Source organism: Scardinius erythrophthalmus (genome assembly GCF_964197995.2).
Source record: "Scardinius erythrophthalmus genome assembly, chromosome: 14".
Classification (NCBI taxonomy): Eukaryota; Metazoa; Chordata; class Actinopteri; order Cypriniformes; family Leuciscidae; genus Scardinius; species Scardinius erythrophthalmus.
In genome coordinates, this window is record NC_138234.1 from 12,466,599 (window position 1) to 12,490,065 (window position 23,467).

General features: G+C 36.6%; 2 protein-coding genes across 2 annotated transcripts; one reads left to right on the plus strand and one right to left on the minus strand.

Moving 5' to 3' along the window:
* Positions 1-21: 21 nt before the first annotated feature.
* On the plus strand, positions 22-4,441 carry LOC308701668 (uncharacterized protein). Its single transcript, XM_081384044.1, has 6 exons — positions 22-134; positions 441-761; positions 952-1,263; positions 1,375-1,494; positions 2,086-2,142; positions 2,610-4,441. Exons 1-6 carry the CDS (start codon positions 86-88, stop codon positions 2,687-2,689), a joined length of 939 nt encoding a protein of 312 aa, XP_081240170.1. The 5' UTR covers positions 22-85; the 3' UTR covers positions 2,690-4,441.
* On the minus strand, positions 3,577-17,358 carry LOC308701667 (uncharacterized protein). Its single transcript, XM_081384043.1, has 7 exons — positions 16,983-17,358; positions 15,914-16,246; positions 14,810-15,121; positions 8,049-8,384; positions 7,648-7,770; positions 7,487-7,524; positions 3,577-5,842 (listed from the first exon to the last, which is right to left on the minus strand). The coding sequence occupies exons 1-7, from the start codon at positions 17,023-17,025 to the stop codon at positions 5,786-5,788; spliced, it is 1,242 nt and encodes a 413-aa protein (XP_081240169.1). The 5' UTR covers positions 17,026-17,358; the 3' UTR covers positions 3,577-5,785.
* Between the last annotated feature and the right edge of the window lie 6,109 nt (positions 17,359-23,467).

Sequence of the window (23,467 nt, forward strand, 5' to 3'; positions counted from 1 at the left end):
CTCTCTATCAGGGGAGGATTCACACACATGATTAACAGTTCTGTTACGCTTGCTTTAATCAGTTTGAGTTTTCACTGAACTGAAAATGTTTCACACGCTTGTTTTGTTCTGTTTGTTCTGCTGCCGTCTCATTGGTAAGTTATTCATATATTTGAGTGGTGTCATTTATTTGCATTTCAGTTATGATTAATTTATCATGTAACATTACATTTATTTTGCTACAGAAGATCATTTTAAAACACATTGAAGATAAATATATTGATTCACACGTCTGACTGTTGAAATGTGTCACCTTCCATTTTGTTTAGCATCTCTGCTGCTGTTCTTCAATTCATATTTAAAGGTTAAAATCTGATTTCAGGCTTTGTAAGAGCCTTAATCAGTGACAAAAAAAAAAAAAAACAACAACAAAAAAAAAAAAACCTCTTCATGTTCTCCAGGTGTGTTTGGTGATTCAGTGTCAGTGATGGAGGGAGATTCTGTCACTCTAAACTCTGATCTTACTGAAATACATGAAGATGAAGACATACTGTGGAAATATGGAGCTGAAAAGTCTCTCATAGCTCAAATCAATAAAGCTGCTGGAATCTTCTCCACATCTGATGATGTTCTTGATGGGAGATTCAGAGACAGACTGAAGCTGGACGATCAAACTGGATCTCTGACCATCACAAACACCAGAACTGAACATACTGGAGATTATGAACTACTGATAAGTGGAGCGAAACGATCATCAAAAACATTCAGTGTTTCTGTCTATGGTGAGTCGAGACATTATCCTGCCCTTTGTATTTTGTTAGCTATTTACATATTGAAATGTTTGATAATTTCATAGTTTGAGAAGACAGACATAATCACTGATATAGTCATCACACTAAACAAATTGAACTAAAAAATAAGATTGTTGTTTAGATTCATCCAAATTTCTCTTTATTCTCTCATGTTTTCCAGCTCGTTTGCCTGTTCCTGTCATCATCCGTAACTCTGCACAATGTTCATCATCATCATCATCATCATCATCATCATCATCAAATTGTTCATTGGTGTGTTCATCAGTGTTGAAAGTGTGTGATGCGACTCTCTCCTGGTACGCAGGAATCAGTGTATTGTCCAGCATCAGTGTGTGTGATCTCAGCATCAGTCTCTCTCTACCTCTGGAGGTGGAATATCAGGATAAAAACACCTACAGCTGTGTGCTGAACAATCCCATCAGCAACCAGACCACACATCTGGACATCAACACACTCTGTCACACATGTGCAGGTACCACAGCACTGATGATATATGTGTGTATTTACTGACCTGATGTATCAAGTTATATTTACTGTAGTGCTTATATTCACTCGCAGTAATGGCTCATTTTGTCCATTACAGATGAGGCTCAACCATTGTTTTATATAGTGTTGATCTCTGCTTCTGCTGGATCTCTGATGATTGTTGCTGCCGTTGGGATCTTCTGGATCTGCAAGAAATGTAGAAAAATTGACAGAGGAGGCAAGTGTTACGAAGAAGTATTATAACAAATAATGATTTTAAAATTTGCTCTAAATATTTTGGATCGATTGATAGCACTATCATTTAATCAATTATTGTCACACAATTATTCTCATAATTCCTTTTTATAAATTATCAAAGTTCGTTTTTATTAAAAACACTGGAAATGCAAAAACAGAAATGAAAATCTGCATGTTTTCAGCAATAAAAATGCTTTCTCCATTTTATAAACATAATCTTACATGTGTAAAGAAACTGCTAATGCTCAAATTAAAATCTCTATGAATGATGACTTGATAAATTTTACCATGCAAAAACTGAAAATGACTTTACTCTTGTTAAACATCCTGCCGGGGTTTGATTTATAAATGAAAGAATGTTTCTCTAAATTTAATGGTAAACACAAACTCTTCTGAATGTTTTGTGTGTGAAAAAGTTATAGGCCTAATGTTAAAAGGTTGATGCCATTAATTAATTAATTAAATGTGTGCATTAATGTTTTAACTTTGACAGCCCTAATAATTATATGTTGTAAAGCAACAGATCAAGTTGAGTTTGTTTGTTTTAATGCATCTTTTATTGTTGAAACAGTTGAGACTCGTGAAGACGAGATCACTTACGCTGATCCAGTGTTCATCAAAAGAAAAGGTAAGACAATCAATGATGTTACACATAAAAATACAGACCAAAGATTACATTTGAGCAAGCAATTAGTCATTTGAACTTGACTACATTTTGGCAACTGAGAAATACTGCAGGATCTCCAATTTTTAAATTAATTTGTTAAATTAATGTAATTACATTGAGGAAAAGAAACATTTTAACAGTTTGTACATCAAGACTTTTTTTTTTTTGTACATCAAGAGTTCTTGATAACTAGCTAGAAATAGTATGCTAAATATAATTTAATTTATTAGTATTATGTATTATTATTAGATTAAAAGGCGTTTCCTCAAGCTGATTTATGTTAGCTTTGACGTAAGAGTGATTTTTTTTTCATATAATAGTGCAGATCACATTACATCTCAATCAATCTTCAGAAATAACCTGCTCCATTTTTTTATTATTATCATATATTTTGTTATGCATTGTTTTTGTTTTGTTTTTTATTACAGAAAGTAAAAAGGGAGGATCACATGGATTATGCCCCTCTCAACATGAGCAGATGATCAAACAAATTTTACTAGAGTACTAGACATCTGTTTGATCACTTTCACTGCAAACCTCCTTTCATGTTTCATCTTAAAGTACAGAGCTATGTAAAATTTTACTATGTAAAGTAGTGAAGACCCTGCTTTATTAATTTATTTACATCTAAACCGATATTGTTTGATCTGTTGGACAAATAGCTTGTGCGTGAGAATGTGTCTGCTGCTGGAGGTTTGTGTTTGATGTCAGTTTTTGAGTGTGTTCGAGGTGTCAGTGTGTTTGAGTAAAGAGTGTGGTTGAAGGGCTTTTTCCATTCCTGCTCATGAAACCGTTTGATTCTGCTCTACAGAATTTCTTTTTACAACACAATTCTGAACTTGTGTTCACAAAAAGGTCTTAAATCAAACACTGATATTACTGTGAAATATGAAAATATCTTATACTTTGTGTGCAAATGCAACATGACCATATACATGCATGCAGTGTTCGTGCAGACAAGCTCTGCTAGTTTCAGTAGTTATTTCCAGCTATAGGAAGCGAGGCAGAAGTTATTTCTAAGAACTATTCTTGATTCTCACATCTTTTTTAAAATAAAGGTCATATCCTGTTTTGTTTTTTGTTTGTTTTTTTCTGTCAATGTCTGGGAATTATTTAAGAATAAATTTAATGTGCGATGTACTGTTCTATATTTATAGTAGCATGCCCATGTTTGATGGATGTTGTAATTTCTTTAGTTTTCATTGGTTGTGTGAAGAAAATAACTAAAAGTAGAAAATGATGGCAAAACAGTGCACATCAGTGCTGCTGTCCAAAGGTAAAACATAAATCATCAAAATGTAGGTATTAAATATTCTTTAAAATTCTTATCTCTTCAGAAAAAAAGTGTGAAAATTCCAATCAATTTGAATAATTTTTTTTTCTTTTTTTTTTTCTGATTTCCAGTATTGGCACTGTTAGTGTTCTCTTCTGAATGGGAACTTGTACTGCGTCCTCGTTTCCTCACTCCTCTGTCCTCCATCCTATTACCGGAAACCGATTGAGCTCACCCATCTTGAAGGACATCTCAATTCTCTAATTGCACCGCAAGGAAGCGAATATCGAGGAGTGAGGAGGCTTCCTGAGGAGTCATGGGGTGCTTTCAGTTCTTTTTTGTGCATCCTCGTTTCCTTTCCTTGCTTCCTTTATTTGCGTCTCAGCTCCACCCCCTGTAGGATATGAGGGAAGGCTGCAAGGAAAGAAAAGGAGGACAGAGGAATCAAGGGAAAGCTTATTTATACATTGGATTACTTGATCACTCAAGATACACCTGTGGATACACCCGTGTATCCTCGCTTATGACTCCTGGAAGCCTCGCTCTTTGCGGTGCAATTGGTGCAATTAGAGAATTGAGATGTTGAAACAAGCTGGCCTTAACACACGGTACTAACAAGGTGTACATAATAAAGTGCCTGGTGAGTGGATGTTTACAAATAGTATGAATAATGTATAACGCCATCTTGTGTCCTAAATAGGAATTCACGGTTTAAAAACACCAGTTATGAGTGAAAAATATTTTTAATGAAATTTAACCCATGAACAAACAAATATCTTTCCAATTAATTTCCATATTTTAGAAAGAAAATGGTGTTTATAAAGGAAGAACTTCAAGGCCCTTTTTTAATGCTGACTGATGCAAAGTTGTGTACAAATATTTACAAATAGTTTGATTTGATTTTTGTCTTTTCACATAACATAAAACATCTTTATATGCACAGATCATTTACCACATTTGAATATCTAACAAAAATAAACTGAGTGTAAAAAGGAAACATTCATGTCCAGTTTATTGAATTACATCATGGTAAGATTCATGATACAGGATTTTGTGAGGGTTTGGCAAATGACAGTATTTTAGCTTTGAAATTACAAAATATTAACATGACAAAAATAGATGACAATTACACTATTTACAATGAGAACAAAAGATTAATAATAAAAAAGGACAAACATTGATTGAAAGGTCTAGCTAAAGCATTAGAATCTGAAGACCACAATACAGTACACGATATGTAGTAAGAGCAAGATGTCAAATCGAAAAATGATAGGCACCTACAGTATCGGTAGTGCAAAATCAAACTGCATGTCGTTTGATTGACAGCTGCTTTCAAATTCTCAACTGTGCATTTGTGACGAGTGCTTGTGTCTTACAGAACAAGGCCATCTGTGACTACTAGTAGTCAAATACACTTCTTGATGATAATGGCTGTCTTGGAAGGGTAAAACAATCAGTACAAGAGGACGAACACAGACGGGGCAAAATAACCAATGTTAAACAAGATCAGTGCAAAAAAACAAGAACAAAACAAAACAAAATCAAAGGTCTCACTGTTCCTGTGCGGATCTCTTTAGCAGCTTTAATAAACCTCTACACACTGTGAAACAGGGGCAAGTGTTTGACGTTTTCCAGACAAGGCTTAAACCAAATCCCAGACTAAAATGTAGGCTATGTTTGAGCTATTTGAACTGAAAGCAACGCCAACTTGCACTAAAATATCTTAAAAATAGTCAGTGCCATTGTTTCATCTCAAGATGCACACCAATCATTTTTTTTAAGGCACGTTTTAAAAGCTACTTAAATGTCTTAATTGAACTAAGGGCTAACCCTGGCTTAATCTAAACCCTGTCTGTGAAACCAGGCCTTTCTATTCTATTGCTGGTTAAGTGTCACTTTTATTCATTCTTTAAAGCTTGTTTCCTGCATAACTTGCTTTTTTTAAAATAGTAAGGCTATGTAAAAAAGTTAAAGGTTCAGGAGAACAAGGAGGCAGGAACTTCACTGTTCTTCACTGTCATTGCTCCTCCTATCAATCCAGAGCACATATCGACCGCAAAGTGGGCACCCGCGAACACCCTTCTGAAACCTAAAATGACAAATGGGACACCCAACAGTCTCATGGACTTTACGGACATGGCAGCCAGTCCACAAGACTGAAAGTGCATATGAAGTGTGCCATTTGGGACAGGGCCCATGAGACACTCGAAACTCTTGGCCCCGCCCTGCTTGCCATAGGCTTAACCGTTTCATTGAGTTTCACCCTCTTCTTCTCTCATTATCCATCTTCTCTTTAGTGTCCCATTAAATAAATGTACCAAAATAATAATGTTACTGTGATGTTCCATTGGCAGTCTGACAAACGGGTGAGTATTTTACATCATTCGCCTGTAAGAGAAAACAGATTCACAAAAGGTAAAATAAATGAACAGGATTGATGATTCAGTCACACAAACAGAAATAAAATTAGACTTGTAATTGTGTTTAAGGAATCTGCAGTGGTTTCCTTTTCCTAAATATTTGACATAATACTGTACTACAGTAGTACAACATTTGAATGTCAAAGCCTGATCCTTTTTGATTAAAATAATATGACAGGGTTCTCAAGTCTCACGCATTGGCCGTGAGACACACGCAATTCAACCAGTTCACACGCTCACACGCCACACCGTGTATTTCTCACGCTGAAAAGGCAATGCCAACCAAGTTGTCCTGCAAGCTTTATATATAACGTTGTATACGAGCGCAGGCAGTGTGAAGTTTCCTGCCGCCAGCACGTATCTCGACCAGATTGCGTTCGTTACTAGGCAACATAGATGCGCGAACCATAGGCGCGAACACACGGAAGTTGACGGAAAATTCTCGGCCGCCGTACGTTCGTTACTAAGTAACCAACAACATCACGCGAACACACGTCGTGATGGAGAGTTGGAATTAAGAAAGCTCGTCTAACATTTTTAGGCCAGAACATTAAATATATCAATGTTATCAAGGCGTCAAAATGTGCAACAAACACTTACAACACAAAACACATAGCTGCAGTGTGTACTCTTGTGTACACACACACACAGACACACACACACACGTAGTGTTTTAATTTTTTATGGGGACTTTCCATAGACATAATGATTTTTATACTGTACAAACTGTATATTCTATTCCCTTACACTAACCCTACCCCTAAACCTACCCATCACAGAAAACTTTCTGCAATTTCACATTTTCAAAAAAACATAACTTTTTTGATTTATAAGCCGTTTTCCTCATGGGGACCAAAAAATGTCCCCACACGAACAAGGATTCCTGATATTGCCATCCTTGTGGGGACATTTTGTCCCCATAATGTAAGGTTTACCAGGCCACACACACACACACACACACACACACACACACACACACACACACACACACACACACACACACACACACACACACACACACACACACACACACACCTTAATACTATGTCATTTGTTCACAATGTCCCACACCACACAATAAATCATTATACCATTACGACTAGACACATTCAAAATGCAAAAAGATTTGTTTTTCCAAACTGTTTGGAGCAATTTGTTATATTTTTGGATATTTGTAATTTTGAAATATAACATTAAAGAGTATATTTGATGTGATTAATTGCTCTGTCATTTATCAGATTTACCAATTGTTATAATTTCAATTTGTGCTGGTTAATTATGAACAATGGGTAAAATTGGGGGGCGGGGACGGACGGGCGGGGGCGGGGCTCCATTAGGGGTCCTCCCCTAACCGCATGTGATCTCACTCCAAGCTTTTGATAAAACTTGAGAACCCTGAATATGAAACTACTCATGGAGAATGTGGGTTCCTCTCTGTGTGTGTGTGTGTATTAACAATTATTTAATAATAAAATACGAATATGCCACTGCTTTTCAATCTAAAGTAAAACAGTTTCTATGTACTGATTTTTAATTAAACTACATAAAACTGTTCAGATATGTAAGTGCTGTGTGTCTGTTTGCATGCGAGTTTTCGTGTGTTTTATTTTACCTCATTATGATGATTTGGCTCTGTCCTGGTCGTGGTGCCTGTTAGAACAATAATGACAAAAAAAACTTTATTCCAATCAGAATGAAAATACATATTTTCACATACGTTCACACACAAACTCATATTCGCATCTTGTTAAATCAGCTGTATGTGATACTAACCGTCTGTTGTTGCTTGACTCCTGCAATTCTTGCGATAGTAAATCACAGCAGCAACAGCAGCAGCAACAACAAACACCAGAAGAACAACTATTCCTGCAACAGTAGCTGAATTTGGACCTAAAGCTGTAACAAAAAAAGATAGACATCAATTTTACTGATGTTTTTGACCAACATTTACACCTTTCTGTTTTGTTCATTAGTTGTGTGGTTCTGATTTAACTGATAAATGGTGGGTTTTAGAGAAGCAGGAACTAAAATGACATCAAAGCACGTCGATGCTCACAGGAAAACTGATTTTGTGTATTGTGCAGGTTTATAACAGTCATCATAATGTTGGTCAAAACTGTCCACAATAATAGGCACTTTATTTAGAATGCACTGACAGACTAAATGACACTCACCAGTCACAGTAACACTGAAGCTCCTAATCCTCCTAAAACTGAAGCTGATGCTGCTGATGATGATCTCTAGTGTATATTCTCCAGTGTCTGTGGTTCTGGTGTTTGTGATAGTCAGAGATCCAGTCTGATGATCCAGCTTCAGTCTGTCTCTGAATCTCCCATCACACTGTTCATCTTCACAGATCTTACTCGGATCTCCAGGGATTTCAGCGATGAGAATGTCCTTAAAATACCACGTGATCAAATAATTTGTGTTTTTTATCACACCAGGATCTAAAGTGACAGGTTCTTCCTCTTTCACTGTCTTCACTTCATTTAGTTCAGCTGCAGAAACACCTGAAACACAAACAAACAGATGCTGGAAGATCTATTTGCTGAAAACAACAAACTACACAATTTTAAAAGTCTGTGGATATTAAAATAATTATTTTATTTGATATGATGAACAGATTTAATTTAGGCTTTTAATCAAATATAATCATTGATCAACACACATACGCACAAAAAAACATATACGATAGACAGAAGCTCAAAAAGGTTCGTAAAGACATGCATTTATCATAAGAAGTGTTCTTTTCTCATTTTCTGTATTTATACCATGGTCTGTCTGAATACACTATTCTGATTGGCTGGAAGTTAAAACTGCAAATACACAGGTAGTTTCAATTGAATCACCGTTAATGCATTGCCCTTATTGAAACCACACCATAGACTGCAAAAACATGGACAGCGCATCTCCACTTCCTTCCACTGTAGAAAAATTAAGCCGAAACATCTATCCACACAGAAACATTCAGGAGCACAGAAACTTGTTATTAATGTTGTGAAGGAAGTGGATTCTGGAATCCACTGCTGCTTCGACGTATAGGCTATCTAACGAATGATTATAATCAAGGTATTAAAGCTACAATATGCAAGAATTCTTTGCCGCTAGAGGGCGCTACATTCCAAACAACAACAACAACGGCGTAGCTTGATGACGATGTGAAGGAGTGTGGAATGATGGGAACTGTCATTTTAAACTCCACCGTGGATGTAAATCAGTCAGACGGGAATCGAAAAATCATGTTCATGGATGAGGCGAAGTTTATTTTTTTATAATGACATGCTTTTTGTGGCGAGGGGGGCGTGGTTCAGCGCGGTCTGTAATGGGAGAGAGAAGAGATGAGCAAGTAGGTCAAGTTCAAATGACGAACACCTGTGTCTTATTGCTGTGATCCGCGTGGAGAGACCACTTATAAGCCGCGCGCTGGAACGAGAGAGAGACTGAAGAGAAAATTGGACGCAGAGAAAGAAAACCGGTGGATCCGAGCTCTCATTTTTGAACTGTTTTGTGCCGTCCCGGTTGCCACGGTGAATGCGCGTTGTGCACGACTTTTGTTTGTTTTGCTTTATTTTAATAAAGTACGAGTCCCAGTCACGCCAACCCCTGTCTTCTTCCTTCCTGACTCTTGAACCTCATCACACTTTTATTTCATTAAAATGAATTAACCGCAAGAAAAGTAAGGTTTAATACTAAATTCGTTATCATAGATGTTACTGTATGTCGAATTCATTGTTGTGATAACGATGCGCAGTTTTTCTGTATTTTCTTTGATATATTGATCTCTCCTGTCACTGAAGCTAGATCTGTGTCTGTCAAGAAGAGATGCTTAAATGAGAACACTAGTGTCCTATTTATGAAGGCTATATCTTTAACACCAAGCATATCTGCAGACTCTGTGGATTTTCTCCTAGATTCTTTTAACTCAAAAGTTAAAGGTGTAATTGATGATATTGCTCCTGTTAAAGTCAGGAAGAAGAGTGGCAGACAAAAAGCACCTTGGAGAAACTCAACAGCAGAGCAAAATATGAAAAGACAATGCAGAAAAGTAGAGCGCATGTGGCGGAAGACAAAACTTGTAATCCATTATAACATCTACAAAGACAGCATCCATGCTTTCAATATGGAACTAGGCAAAGCTAGACAGACTTTCTTCTCAAATATTATAAACAGTAATTTAAACAACACACGCACTCTTTTTGCTACTGTAGAGAGACTGACAAACCCCCCAAGCCAGATTCCCAGTGAAATGCTCTCAGACAGCAAGTGCAGTGAGTTTGCTTCTTTCTTCTCTGAGAAAATCAATAATATCAGAAAGGTGATCAGCACATCCTTGAGTTACACTGAGGTCAGACAGATCAGACCACCTGAGAAAGTAGCTACTATGTCTGATTTCAAAGAAATTGATGGCAAAATTTTGGAAGAAACCGCACAGCGCCTTAAAACATCAACATGCGCTCTTGACACACTTCCCACATCTTTTTTCAAAAGTGTGTTAAACAGTTTAGAAGCAGATCTTCTAGAAGTGGTAAATGCCTCACTTCTCTCTGGGAGTTTTCCAAACTCCCTGAAAACTGCAGTTGTCAAGCCCCTCCTGAAAAAGAGCAATCTGGATAAGACCATATTAAGCAACTATAGACCGATCTCAAATCTTCCTTTCATAGGTAAGATCATTGAAAAAGTTGTCTCCAATCAGCTGAACAAATTCTTATGCTCGAATGGATACTTTGACAATTTTCAATCTGGTTTCCGACCGCACCACAGCACAGAGACAGCGCTCATAAAGATAATAAACGATATTCGCTTAAATACTGATTCAGGCAAATTATCGGTGCTGGTACTACTCGACCTCAGTGCTGCATTTGACACTGTCGATCACAACATACTTCTGGACAGGCTGGAAAACTGGGTGGGGCTTTCTGGGATAGTCCTAAAATGGTTCAGGTCATACTTAGATGGGAGAGGTTATTATGTGAGTATAGGAGACCATAAGTCTGAGTGGACATCCATGACATGCGGAGTCCCTCAAGGCTCAATTCTTGCACCACTCCTGTTCAACCTGTATATGCTCCCAATGAGCCAAATAATGAGAAAGAACCAAATTGCTTACCACAGCTATGCAGACGACACACAGATTTACTTAGCCCTATCGCCTAACGATTACAGCCCCATTGACTCCCTGTGCCAATGCATTGATGAAGTCAACAGTTGGATGTGTCAAAACTTTCTTCAGTTAAACAAAGACAAAACTGAAGTCATTGCTTTTGGAAACAAAGATGAAGTTCTCAAGGTGAACGCATACCTTCACTCTAGGGGTCAAACAACCAAAAATCAAGTCAGGAATCTTGGTGTGACACTAGAGTCAGACCTTAGTTTCAGTAGTCATGTCAAAGCTATAACTAAATCAGCATACTATCATCTGAAAAATATTGCAAGAATTAGATGCTTTGTTTCCAGACAAGACCTAGAGAAACTTGTTCATGCTTTCATCACCAGCAGGGTGGATTATTGTAATGGACTCCTCACTGGACTTCCCAGTTCCCAAAAAGACCATAAGACAGTTGCAGCTCATACAGAACGCTGCCGCCAGGATTCTGAGCAGAACTAGAAAATATGAACATATCACACCAGTCCTCAGGTCTTTACACTAGCTCCCAGTTAAATTTAGGATTGATTTTAAAGTATTATTACTGGTATATAAATCATTCAATGGCCTAGGACCTCAATATATTGCAGATATGCTCACTGAATATAAACCCAACAGATCACTCAGATCACTAGGATCATATCAGCTAGAAATACCAAGGGTTCACTCTAAGCATGGCGAGTCCGCTTTTAGCTATTATGCCAGCCGCAGCTGGAACCAGCTTCCAGAGGAGATCAGACGTGCTCCTACAGTAGTCACTTTCAAATCCAGACTCAAAACACTTCTGTTTAGCTATGCATTTAATGAATGAGCACTGTGGCGCTGTTCGTCCGACTGTTTGTACTGTACTATACTGTATTTTATTTTTTTATTTTTCTAGCCTGTTTTAATTATTCTTATTTTTTTTTATTATTTTAATTTCTTCTATGTAAAGCACTTTGAATTGCCATTGTGTATGAAATGTGCTATATAAATAAACTTGCCTTGCCTTGCCTTACGTGTTCTAAACAATTGTTGTAAAAGTACATTCGAACATACCCACATCATTTGCCAAAATACTGATTAATCTTTATGTATAACACATGCTATATTTATTTACATGGCCATAAACACCAGACGTGATAAACAATGTCAATAAACTAAACACAAATCTAAAGCAATACTTCCCTTACATAAACATAACCATTACCGAATGCTACATTTGGAAAATATAAAATTAAGCATGCTTTGTCGACAGAACCAGCTGCAATCGGTAAAGAATAATTGTGTTCCATAATGACTGCAAGAAACAAGCTAACATTTGTTGCTTGATAGACGCTACAACTACAACTTCCGCATTTGTCCAGGATGCGATATTTTTTTGTCCAGGACTCCACGCAGTACGAGCGGAAACCGAGGATAACGCGGATATGACGCAATTGACTGGCGACTCCCAGCTCCCCCCTGCTCTAACGCCCCGTTTCCTTGGTTAAAATCGCAATTTTCTCACGATTTAAAAATAGTTGGAAACATTTGGGATATTGTAAGTAATCAACTTAACAAAATATATAACACTGGCCTTGAGATTATGGGATATTTTAATGCAAAATTCTTGCATATTGTACCTTTAATAAAAAAAAAATCTCCTTCTAAATATCAAATTAATTGAATGACTTCTCTAAGCATATGAGATTTTTCTTCATTTTAGAAGTTACCAGTGTGATTACTGAAATGTTCTTTTCATGTATTCTCTAATGTCTCTATTAAATATCTGAGAGGAGACTTAGGGTCTGGTCCAATGCCAGGAATACAGTAACCATGCTTGCTCATTTAGCCCAGCTTCCAGACATGAAATATGGACTTGTTTTGTTTGAGAAAGTTCTTAAACGTGTTAAAACATATATCTGTTCTTCTAGCTCACCGTCATGGTGGTTTGACTATAGGTCACAAGGGTCAATGGAACCAATAGTTTAAGCGACCATTTTTTAGCATTTACTTTACTGTTCTATATTAATGTGTCCTCTCATTGAAGGAAAGAACATGTTATCTGGATGTTTTGGGAAGAGTCTCCTGTTTATAGCGCCCTACCAAATACAACCTTGAAGAAGCTGTGTGTCTGTGTATGAGTTAGTATACTTAGTGACAGGTTAAGAAACAAGTGGCATTATTGGAGATCGACTGACGTGTTCGACATGTTGGCGCCTAGACACACATCATGTGACCTCGGAGGAACACTCGTACCAGACTCAGGGCCCTGGTGGCAGCCGTACAGACTATGGAGATGTGCTACTGCCTATCAGTCCATGTGTGGAAATTTACTGTTTATCTATTTCTTAGCCAATCAGAATCATTCAACCTGAAGCAATGACATAGCTTAGACCTTGGTAAAGGGTATAACTGCTGTGATCTTTGGAACTGTAAGGGAGCGGCCTACAATCTCATGAGTCTTGAAGCTGACTTCTGCTGATGAAACTGCTTATCTTTGCTTATCTGCTTACATAACAGGGCAGCCCGAGGCATAAGCGAACTAAGCGGCTGCTTAATCGAGTTTTTATTTTATTTTATTTTTTTATTATATGAATTAACTTAAACAAGTGACATAAATGAATGAATGAATAATTCAAGACAAGAAAATTCAGATTTCATGATCAATATACCTGCCTACAACAGCTGCTGTGTCTGCCAATGTTTGAGTCATGCGGATAAACTAGGCACCTAGCGTGTGCTGGAATATGTTGTGTGTGTGTGTGTGTGTGTGTGTGTGAGGCGCGGGCGCAATCGAACAGCGGAAACATAAAAACATACTCCGTCATGTTCATACAAGACATCATTCAAACTGCAAAGTGTTGCAAAATGTTGGAGGATATTTTGCAAATAATTTATTTAATATGTTTTGTGACAGTTTGTTTTCAGAAGTTTCAAAGAGTTAGTAGGCTAAAAGAGTAAAGAAAACGTTACAACTTTTTTAAGTATCTATTTTTTAATAAGTATTTATTTTGTATTAATACATAACCTCATTGTATTAATTTATATTGTAACATTATAGCGTGACATTTGTGTCAATAATCGTCAAGCACAGGTGACTCCATGTGGTGGGAGGGGGCCCCCAAATCAAATTCTGCTTAGGGCCCCCAAAAGGCTCGGGCCAGCACTGTCTGCTTATATTTAGTAAAAAATAAATAAATACAAATCTTCAATTTATTCTAATTCTGATTCTTGTCTTTCATTGAATGCACTTCTGACTCCTGGTCTTAATTAATCATATACGGTCCTTGGGTCTTTAACTGTATATTCCCTAACAGTTGCCTGTGACTTTTATTGATAAAACAGCTTTGTTACGGAATCGCTAAATGACATATTACTCAGCAATGAGGGGGAAATACACACACAATCTCTCTCTCTTTCTTCTCCCAAATTACACAATTAAATGTAATCTTATTACAGTACTTTATCTCTGGGTCTAATTAAAAGCTGGCAAACTGTTTTATCTAACGAGACATAACTTATAAAAATAACCTTCATCTTTAGCCTTCCAGTCAAATATTGAGCTGCAAACATCAATAACAGCTTGAAGTTGTCATGCTGGCAAATTACCATGGTATAAATGGGATAATCCATGTGGTTCTTTGTCTCCACATTGAGCATTAAAATGCATGTAATGCACACCTAACCATTGATTATCCCTTACATAATCCATTCACAATTTTAAGAAATGTTTTGTTTTTCATGCTGCTAAGAGTCACTGCTGTTATAAACACCACAAACTTGTGATATAAACATATATAACATGCTTTTAAATGTTTAATGACTCACCATGAACAGCTAGATTGAAGATCTTTTCACTGTTGCGGCTGTTGATCTGTAGATGATAAACTCCAGAGTCTGTGTTTCTGGTGTTTGTGATGGTCAGAGATCCAGTCTGATGATCAAGCTCCAGTCTGTCTCTGAATCTCTCAGTGCCTTCTTTACACTGAACATCTGTACAGATCTTACTCTGATTTCCATTGATTTGAGCGATTTGAGTGTCATTAAAATACCATCTAATTCTGTCTTGCTGGTTTGTTTTAACACCAGTGTTTAGAGTGACTGAATCTCCCTCCTTCACAAACACAAACATTTCAGCTCCTGTGGAAGAAATTAACAGATAATCATAAATCGCTTACAATATAGTGGGTAATTTTATAGCAATGTTTTTTCTAGTCAAGTCAAATGATTTATAGAGCACAACATAAACACAACGTTTGTTGATCCACAGTGCTTTACAGACGGTCAAAAGGTTAATGGAGAAAAGGTAATAAATAATAATAATAATAATAATAAAAGAATATATAAAAATAAAATAAAAAATCCATACACAACATCACTCAAATGCAAGAGTATAAAAATGAGTCTTTAAGCTAGATTTAAAAACGTTGAGTGAAGGAGAGGCCCTGATATTAAAGGGTAAGCTGTTCCAAAGTTTAGGGGAAGCAACCGCGAAAGCTCTGTCACCTTTGGATTTGCAGCGTGAATGAGGGACAGATAAAAGAAGCTGGTTACAAGATCTTAATGACCTAGAGGTTGTATATGGCTGGATAAGGTCACGGATATAATCTGGGGCTGATTTTTGCAGTGCCTTATATACAAAAAGAAGGACCTTAAAATCAACTCTGAATTTAATAGGGAGCCAGTGCAATGAAGCAAGAACAGGAGTAATATGCTCCCGCATTTTTGTTCTTATTCTTGCAATAACACACATCATAGCCATGTCATTTTATGCATTGTTCATGTGAAAAGTCTTAAGGTAAAAGAGATGATCTCCATAATATTTCAATATTGAGTCAAAGCTCACTTTTCATTTTTTTACTTTTAAAAATATTCAGCTGTATTTTAACATTTATTAAAGGAAAAAGCATTGAATGATTGAATTACACTCACCACTGACAGTAACATTGAAGCTCTTAAGGCTGTCAGTATTGCTGATGCTACTGGTGATCTGTAGTTCATAAAGTCCAGAGTCTGCGTGTCGGATATCACTGATAGTCAGAGATCCAGTCTGATGATCCAGCTTCAGTCTGTCTCTGAATCTCTCATCACCACCTTTACACTGAACATCTGTACAGATACTAATATTTCCAATAATTTGAGCTATACGAGTGTTTTGAAAAAACCATTTAATTCTGTCTTTCTGGTTTATCTTAACATTGGTGTCTAGAGTGATTGACTTTCCCTCCTTCGCTGTTACTCTGTCGATCTCAACACCAGTAACACCTGGAGAAGAAATTAACAAATAATCATAAATCATGAATGTCTGGGATAGTGGAACAAAATTATACATCAGAAGAGTGCTGTGAAAATGTTATTCTACAGATCATACAGACTGTGAGAAATATGTCTGTATTCAAAATTTAACATGCAAACAGTAAAAGAACATCATAGATTCACACATTCACTCATCAGACAAACACAAGTCTCATGAATGATCTTGTTCAAGTTTTAGAGATATTAAAAATTAAACTTCCATATCACAAAGTAAAGGCTCCAAAGTTTATGAACCATAACGAAAATTAAACCCAAAACCATGGTTATTGTAGACGTAGTTAAACCATGGGTAACCTCAAATGAACCATGGTCTTACATTAACAATTGTTTTGATAACTGTGGTTATACAAATTGTAATCAACCCGCTAAACACATGGTTACTACACTTTTACTATAACCATGATTATTTTAAAGCCTAGGCCTACGACCCTAGCTGCCTCAGACTTTCCTTTTTGACGAAGGTTTTGCAGTTGGGAGGTTCAATCTTCCTCCCTCTCCCAAATCAAACTGCGTCAAAACATTAAATAATATAGAACTACTTGAAGTTTTACAGAAATATATTCACCATTTAAAACAGGATTAATAACGTGTGAGTGGGTCATCTGTTAAAGGCCTTCCTCAGTCTGCACCCTCATATTCATATCTAATAATAGATATAACGTCTGTCTTATAAAAAATTACTTACCATGCAGGAGAAAAACACACAGTGTGAGAAAAATGCCGAGCATTATTTTCCCCACTTTCGCGGAAGTTCAGATTCTGTCGAATGTTTATGTCGATGCCATTTTACATGAAAGCGAAAGTAACTTGCGCCTAGTAGAGATTTGAAGAAGCAGCGTCGAAAACATTAACAACACGACAAAGCTTGTGTCGTTTTAGCCAGTGATGTGACATTCGACGCTGAAGCTCCGAAACGTGTGTAAAAAAACAGAAAAACAGAATATGTTAGTGATGTGACGTTCGGCACCGAGGATTCGAAGCTTGTATCAAAAAAACTAAACATAACACATTGAAGCAGTGTAACGGAGCTTGATTCGTTTTGCCATAACCACGTGATCTGTGACGTCCGAAGCTTCACACACAGTCACGTGACTGCTTTGTATTCAGATCTATTTTTTACAGTCTATGATTCAGATTCAAAAATAGCGCGAACGCCTTGAGCAGGTTTCGAGTGTCATGCCCTTCGGTAGTAGTAAATAAAAAAAGAAATAGACTTAGCCCTCACACTGTTGAACAAGTCCGTTCCTTAATAAAAAAACTTTAATTTATTAAATTACCCACAAAATAAAATGTTAGCTCCCCAGTTCACAAGCACTTTCACTACCCAGTTCACAAGCACTTCACCATTCCACACAATTTTATTTTATTTTGATTATGCCTACATAAGCCTATGAACTCGTAGGATTAGGACTGAGGCTAAAGTTTATGTGAATAAGGCTGCATTTGTAGATCAAAGCAGATTCATAAGAATTGTTTCTGTACAAGTGAATAAGTCTCATTTATTATGATTTCTTTCATAAATTAATTCATACATTTGTTTGTTCATACATTGTATAAGAACTACATCAACACTAACATATGAATGATGAGGATTAATTGTATTGATTTGTGGTTTACAGAGCACAAAGTGATTTATTAAATGAAAAAAGAAACAAACAAAAACGGTCTTCTGGGACAGAAAGGCAGCTTTTCCACCTTTTGACCACAAGATGTCGTTAGTGTGCAATGTGTTGAAAAGCTTCGAGTAATGAAACATTTTATGATACAGTCGAGGGGGAGAGCCCCAGTGCTTCACAAAGCTTCATTTCACCATCACTAGAATATGTGACTTTTTCTTCGACTTTGCCTCGTCTTACAGATGCGTGACATTTGCAAATGGCGTGAGAAGAGAAGGAGGGTAGGGGAGAAAAAGGAGGAAAACTGCTTCTTCTTCTTCTTCTTCTTCTGATGTTTATCAGCGGTTGGCAAACCAGCTTGTGCATTACCTCCACCTACTGGAGTGTGGAGCATCAATGAGCAAAAATACAAAACTTTATATTCTTATATAATTTCCTGTTCCTTTAAAAATATTATCAGAGCTATTCTATTAGGTTTATTCCTTTGCTGTTTACTCAATAAATACTCTAAAGTCATGATGTTTGCCATTTCTTCTTTTACTTTTGTTTTCAGTATTAGTCATTCATTATGATATGCTCTACAGTTTCATACAATCCTCAGTTTTCTTGTTTTTTTTGTGGTTGGCATCCAGCTTATTGGTGCATTACCGCCAACTTCTGCTCCTCAGTGTGATCCGATAATAGGTTTACAGTCTATTTCCTTACTCTCTCTTCTTCACTAATACACACTCATTCATTATTCATTACTCACTCGCTCACTCACACACTCACTCACTCACACACACACACACACACTCACACACTCACTCACTCACACAAAAACTTTCCCCACTTCCTTACACTATATTTAATTCAAAGAGCCGTGACTGCTTCCGTTGGCTTGCTTTATCACAAAGAAAGTGGATTCAGTGTAATATTTGTCAATAAATATACACTACTTTTCAATTAATAGTGTGAGTATTAGAAAAAATTAACACTCACGATAAGTCTATTACTATAAGAATAAAGTGGGTTCTATATTTCTATCAGTTTTATTTTGATAAACATGAAATAATATTTTATTTTTACAAAGCTATAATTTTTACTGCTATAAAAATAGCATTAGCATAAGTAAAGTTAGCCTATATTTATTATTATTATTGTTATTATTTAAGCAACATGAAATACACTTTCGTACAAATGCAAGTACAACATTTATACCATTATACATACAATAGTATTGTACAAATACAATACAATACAATACAAAAAAAAAAGAAAAACAACTATAGAAAAAAGAAAAGAAACAATGTTAAATGATCACGTGAGATAATAATATAAATCAATAAAGGTGCAATCAGGTATAAAAAAATCAAATAAATACTTTTTAAAGCTCAAAAGCCTTTTTTTTTTAACCAAATAGAAACAAGTATTTACCTTTACTGATCACATTAATCGTAATACTAAATGAATTTAAACAAACAACAGGGGAAAAACTGTTCAAAACCTTTGAATTGTTACATATGATCATTGTGTTTTCATGTGATCATGTTTGTGAAGAATCAGACCACAGGTTTCAGTTTGACTCAGACATCGAGCTGTTAGTGTCTCACCTCAGTATGACCGGCAATGAGAGATGGGAGATGATTTTACCTGTTTTATCATTCACTACAACTAAATGATTGTGGAACATTTTAAAGTCCATGATCTTTATTTTAGCTCAAATTTTAAGGAAGATGTACACAATATTGCACTCTTATACTTGTACATATCAGTCAGGCAACTATACATTTCAATATGAATCAATGTTAAATGATAAAAAAGAAGATTTTTTTTTTTTCTATATAAGTACATTTAAAGTCTCAATAAGAGCCAGATGAATGTTTCTATGTAAATACAGTGCATGTGTGTGTGCATTAGAAGGGTTAAACTGTGTCGTGGGAGGATTCACACCAGCTTGACTGTTTCCAGCGGATATACTGTAGTGTTATTACATCAGACACTGAACTACTGAAGAAAATGCTTCACGTGTTTCTTTTCTTTTGTTTGTGCAGGAGGCTTCTTGGTAAGTTAAAAATAGCATCTTTATCGCTTAATTTCTTTCTGTTTCAGAACACTATCTATTTCTACTGTTCAAATTAGGGGTTTGCATTTGCTTTTCTTCTCAAATCAATCAAATCAATCTGATTGACTTTGTATTCAGGCTTTTGGTAATGTCCCACATACACAACTATGATTAAAAATGTCCAGCAGAATTAAACTCGGCACTCTACAGTTGATAACTTTAAAGATAAAGATCACACTTATCTGTCTGTTCATATTTATCTTTTAAGTCTTTGCTGCTGTTCTTGAATTCACCTTGGATTTCAGACTTTCTAAACATAATCTGGGATTAAAACCTTTTTGTGTTCTACAGGTGTGTTTGGTTCTGAGACAAATGAAATACAGTCAGTGATGGAGGGAGATTCTGTCACTTTACAAACTAATGTTACTGAAATACATGGAGATAAAGACATACTGTGGTCTTTTGGAGCTGAAAAGTCTCTCATAGCTAAAATCAATAGAGACACTAACATTTCCTCCACATATGATGATGTTCTTGATGGGAGATTCAGAGACAGACTGAAGCTGGACGATCAAACTGGATCTCTGACCATCACAAACACCACAACTGAACATGCTGGAGTTTATCAACTAGAGATAAGTGGAGCTAAACTGACATTAAAAACATTCAGTGTTTCGGTCTATGGTGAGTAGAGACATCATACTGTATGTCCAAAACGTTCATATTCTTCTTGTTACTGCAACTAATTTATTAAATGATTTCAGTGTGGGATGACAAACACACTTTATTAGATTTATCCTTATTCCTTTTATTCTCTCATGTTTTCCAGCTCGTCTGCCTGTTCCTGTCATCAGTATAAACTGTTCATCATCATTATGTTCATTGTTGTGTTCAGTGTTGAATGTGTGTGATGCGACTCTCTCCTGGTACAAAGGAATCAGTGTATTGTCCAGCATCAGTGTGTGTGATCTCAGCATCAGTCTCTCTCTACCTCTGGAGGTGGAATATCAGGATAAAAACACCTACAGCTGTGTGCTGAACAATCCCATCAGCAACCAGACCACACATCTGGACATCAACACACTCTGTCACACATGTGCAGGTACCACAGCACTGATCATATATGTGTGTATTTACTGACCTGATCTCTGTCTTCTGTTGTAGATCACACATATTCACTCACACTAATGACTGTCTCTCTTTTCCTCTCCTTCAGTTCCTCCAGTCTCAGTCTCTCTGATAGTGTTGATCTCTGCTGGATCTCTGATGATTGTTGCTGGATTTGGGATCTTCTGGATCTGCAGGAAACACATAAAAACTGATCAAGAAGGCAAGTGTTTACTGCTTATTAGAAAGAATTATAAATATAGTGTTGTACTGAGTTTGACCATTTCTGTGAATTACACTTAATTTGCAATATGAATGTGTATATCTAAGACACTAGATGGCGCTACATACACACATAACCTGTTAAGGGAACTACCTTAGTGACAAGTTAGGAGACAGTTTTGGCAATTTTATCTGACATTAATCACATAAATGAACACTTTAACTTTTTGAATACAAAGATTTAATTAAATTTCAGTTTTTTTTTTTGATTTTTTTATTGTTATAGTTGTTGATGATGATGATGATGATGATGATGAAAGAGTGCAGACTCATGATGAAGAGATCACTTACGCTGATCCGACATTCTACAAACAAAATGCACGTAAACTGGTAAGTTAATTTTCTATTTCTGTGTCTTATTGTGTGGATGAGTGCAGGTGTATGTGCTTTATATGATGATCTGACACACATTTACAATTAAGATGAGTTTTTATTCTTCTGCTCTGATGGGTTGAGTAGATCAGTGGTTCTCAGCTTATGGGTTGTGACCCAAAAAAAGGTAGTAGGTCTGTTCAGATAGCAGACAGCAGGGGAGGAAAAAACCTAGATAATACAACTCAAGTAACCATATCATGCATAGATAGCTAAATAAATAGACGTTTAAAATGGAAGAGGATGTTGATTCCAATAGTTTGTGTGTCCAATCAAACTGTATAGTGTTTGGGACAATTTCATTCCTGCAGGTCTTTCCTTTGTCCAATAATAACAATATTTGCCACAGTGTTTGTTTTAGCCTATAATCACACTTGCTGTTATGCATCTGAATTCCTTTCATTTGAAACATTTATTAATTTTCTTTTTGTATCTTGTGTAATGTTTTTTGTTACAGACAGCTACAGAGGAGAATCACGTGGACTATGCGTCTGTCTGCACAAGAAAGTCCCCTTCACTAGTGGGCTCTGAGCATTTGGTTTCAGTATGTGAACTCTGATCTTTACAAGTTGTGGACAATTTCTGGAGTTGTTGAGAATTCACGTATCTGAACACCAATTATGGTAAAGTACTAAACTTCACAACATCCCTACTGGGACCAGCTCAGATTGAGAGTCTGAAACCTGTGGCCTGATGTTCTTAATACTGAGAATGATATTTAGAACTATCTTTATTGTTCTCTAGTTATTGTCCTTGGTGTGAACGTGCCTTTAGTCATTATTAGATCGACTGATAATTGGTTTTACTGATAACTTTGACTGATATTTACTTCTTTCTTTAATCATCACTTTGTATGATATTGATTTAACTGATAAATGTGTTTTTTTGAGGAACAGCACCAGCATCAAAGCACTGCACAGTGCGCAGTAAAACTGACTAATTTTATGCCTAAAGGGCCTTACACACCGGGACGAATATCGGCGCGCGTTATTCGCCAGCGTTTTTCAACGCGTTTTTTGTATTCACACCCAAGCGATTTTCGCTGACGATGAGCCGAGTGAACATGCAAATTCATTCCCTGACATTAGATGGCGCGATTGTCAAACGTTCGTGGGAAAAAGTTACAAGCCTATGTACATGAAAGACAATTAAGTAAAATGAAACTCACCATCAAGGCCCATTTGCTCTGCAATACCACTCCATAACAGTTCTCTTTTATCAAGATTTTTGTAGTCGCGTTTGTCATATAGTTCTTTATGTTCCGACACCAACGAGGCCAGCAGCTCTACATTCATCTTGCCTTGCATCTTCCTCGTCTTATTTCTTCCCAGCAGTGAAGACGCTATCTTCTTCGCCTGTATGTGTGCTCGGCAAGACCGTTTTGTGTTTGAGCGCCCCCAAGTTGTGTTTTACTGTAACTTCAGAAGCTCCAGACACGTGAGCAAAAGCGCCAATCTCATTGGTCGGATAGTTTTTGACGCGGCGCGTCAAACCAAAAAAACGAACCCGAGGCGTTTTTTTAAAAATGACGCTTTTACGCGTGGCGTTTTTCGCGTCGGTGTGCACACTCACATTGGCGCCCTTTGTTTAGTCACGAGGCGTTAAACGTCGGCGAATATCGCGCGCGAAATTCGTCCCGGTGTGAACAGGCCTTAATTGTGTTACTTGGAGTGCATGTGAAGGTGACAGAGATTATCTCAATTATATTTAAATATTGAGTCAAATATCAAGTTTTCATGTTTTGAAAGC

Excerpts from the sequence above, each read along its gene's own strand:
- LOC308701668 (XM_081384044.1), top strand. The coding sequence starts at position 86 with ATGTTTCACACGCTTGTTTTGTTCTGTTTGTTCTGCTGCCGTCTCATT. Across the intron at positions 1,495-2,085 it reads TAGAAAAATTGACAGAGGAG|TTGAGACTCGTGAAGACGAG; the intron begins GCAAGTGTTACG and ends TTGTTGAAACAG. Across the intron at positions 2,143-2,609 it reads AGTGTTCATCAAAAGAAAAG|AAAGTAAAAAGGGAGGATCA; the intron begins GTAAGACAATCA and ends TTTTTATTACAG.
- LOC308701667 (XM_081384043.1), bottom strand. The coding sequence starts at position 17,025 with ATGCTCGGCATTTTTCTCACACTGTGTGTTTTTCTCCTGCATG. Across the intron at positions 16,247-16,982 it reads GTGTGTTTTTCTCCTGCATG|GTGTTACTGGTGTTGAGATC; the intron begins GTAAGTAATTTT and ends TTTCTTCTCCAG. Across the intron at positions 8,385-14,809 it reads CTTCAATCTAGCTGTTCATG|GTGTTTCTGCAGCTGAACTA; the intron begins GTGAGTCATTAA and ends TTTGTGTTTCAG.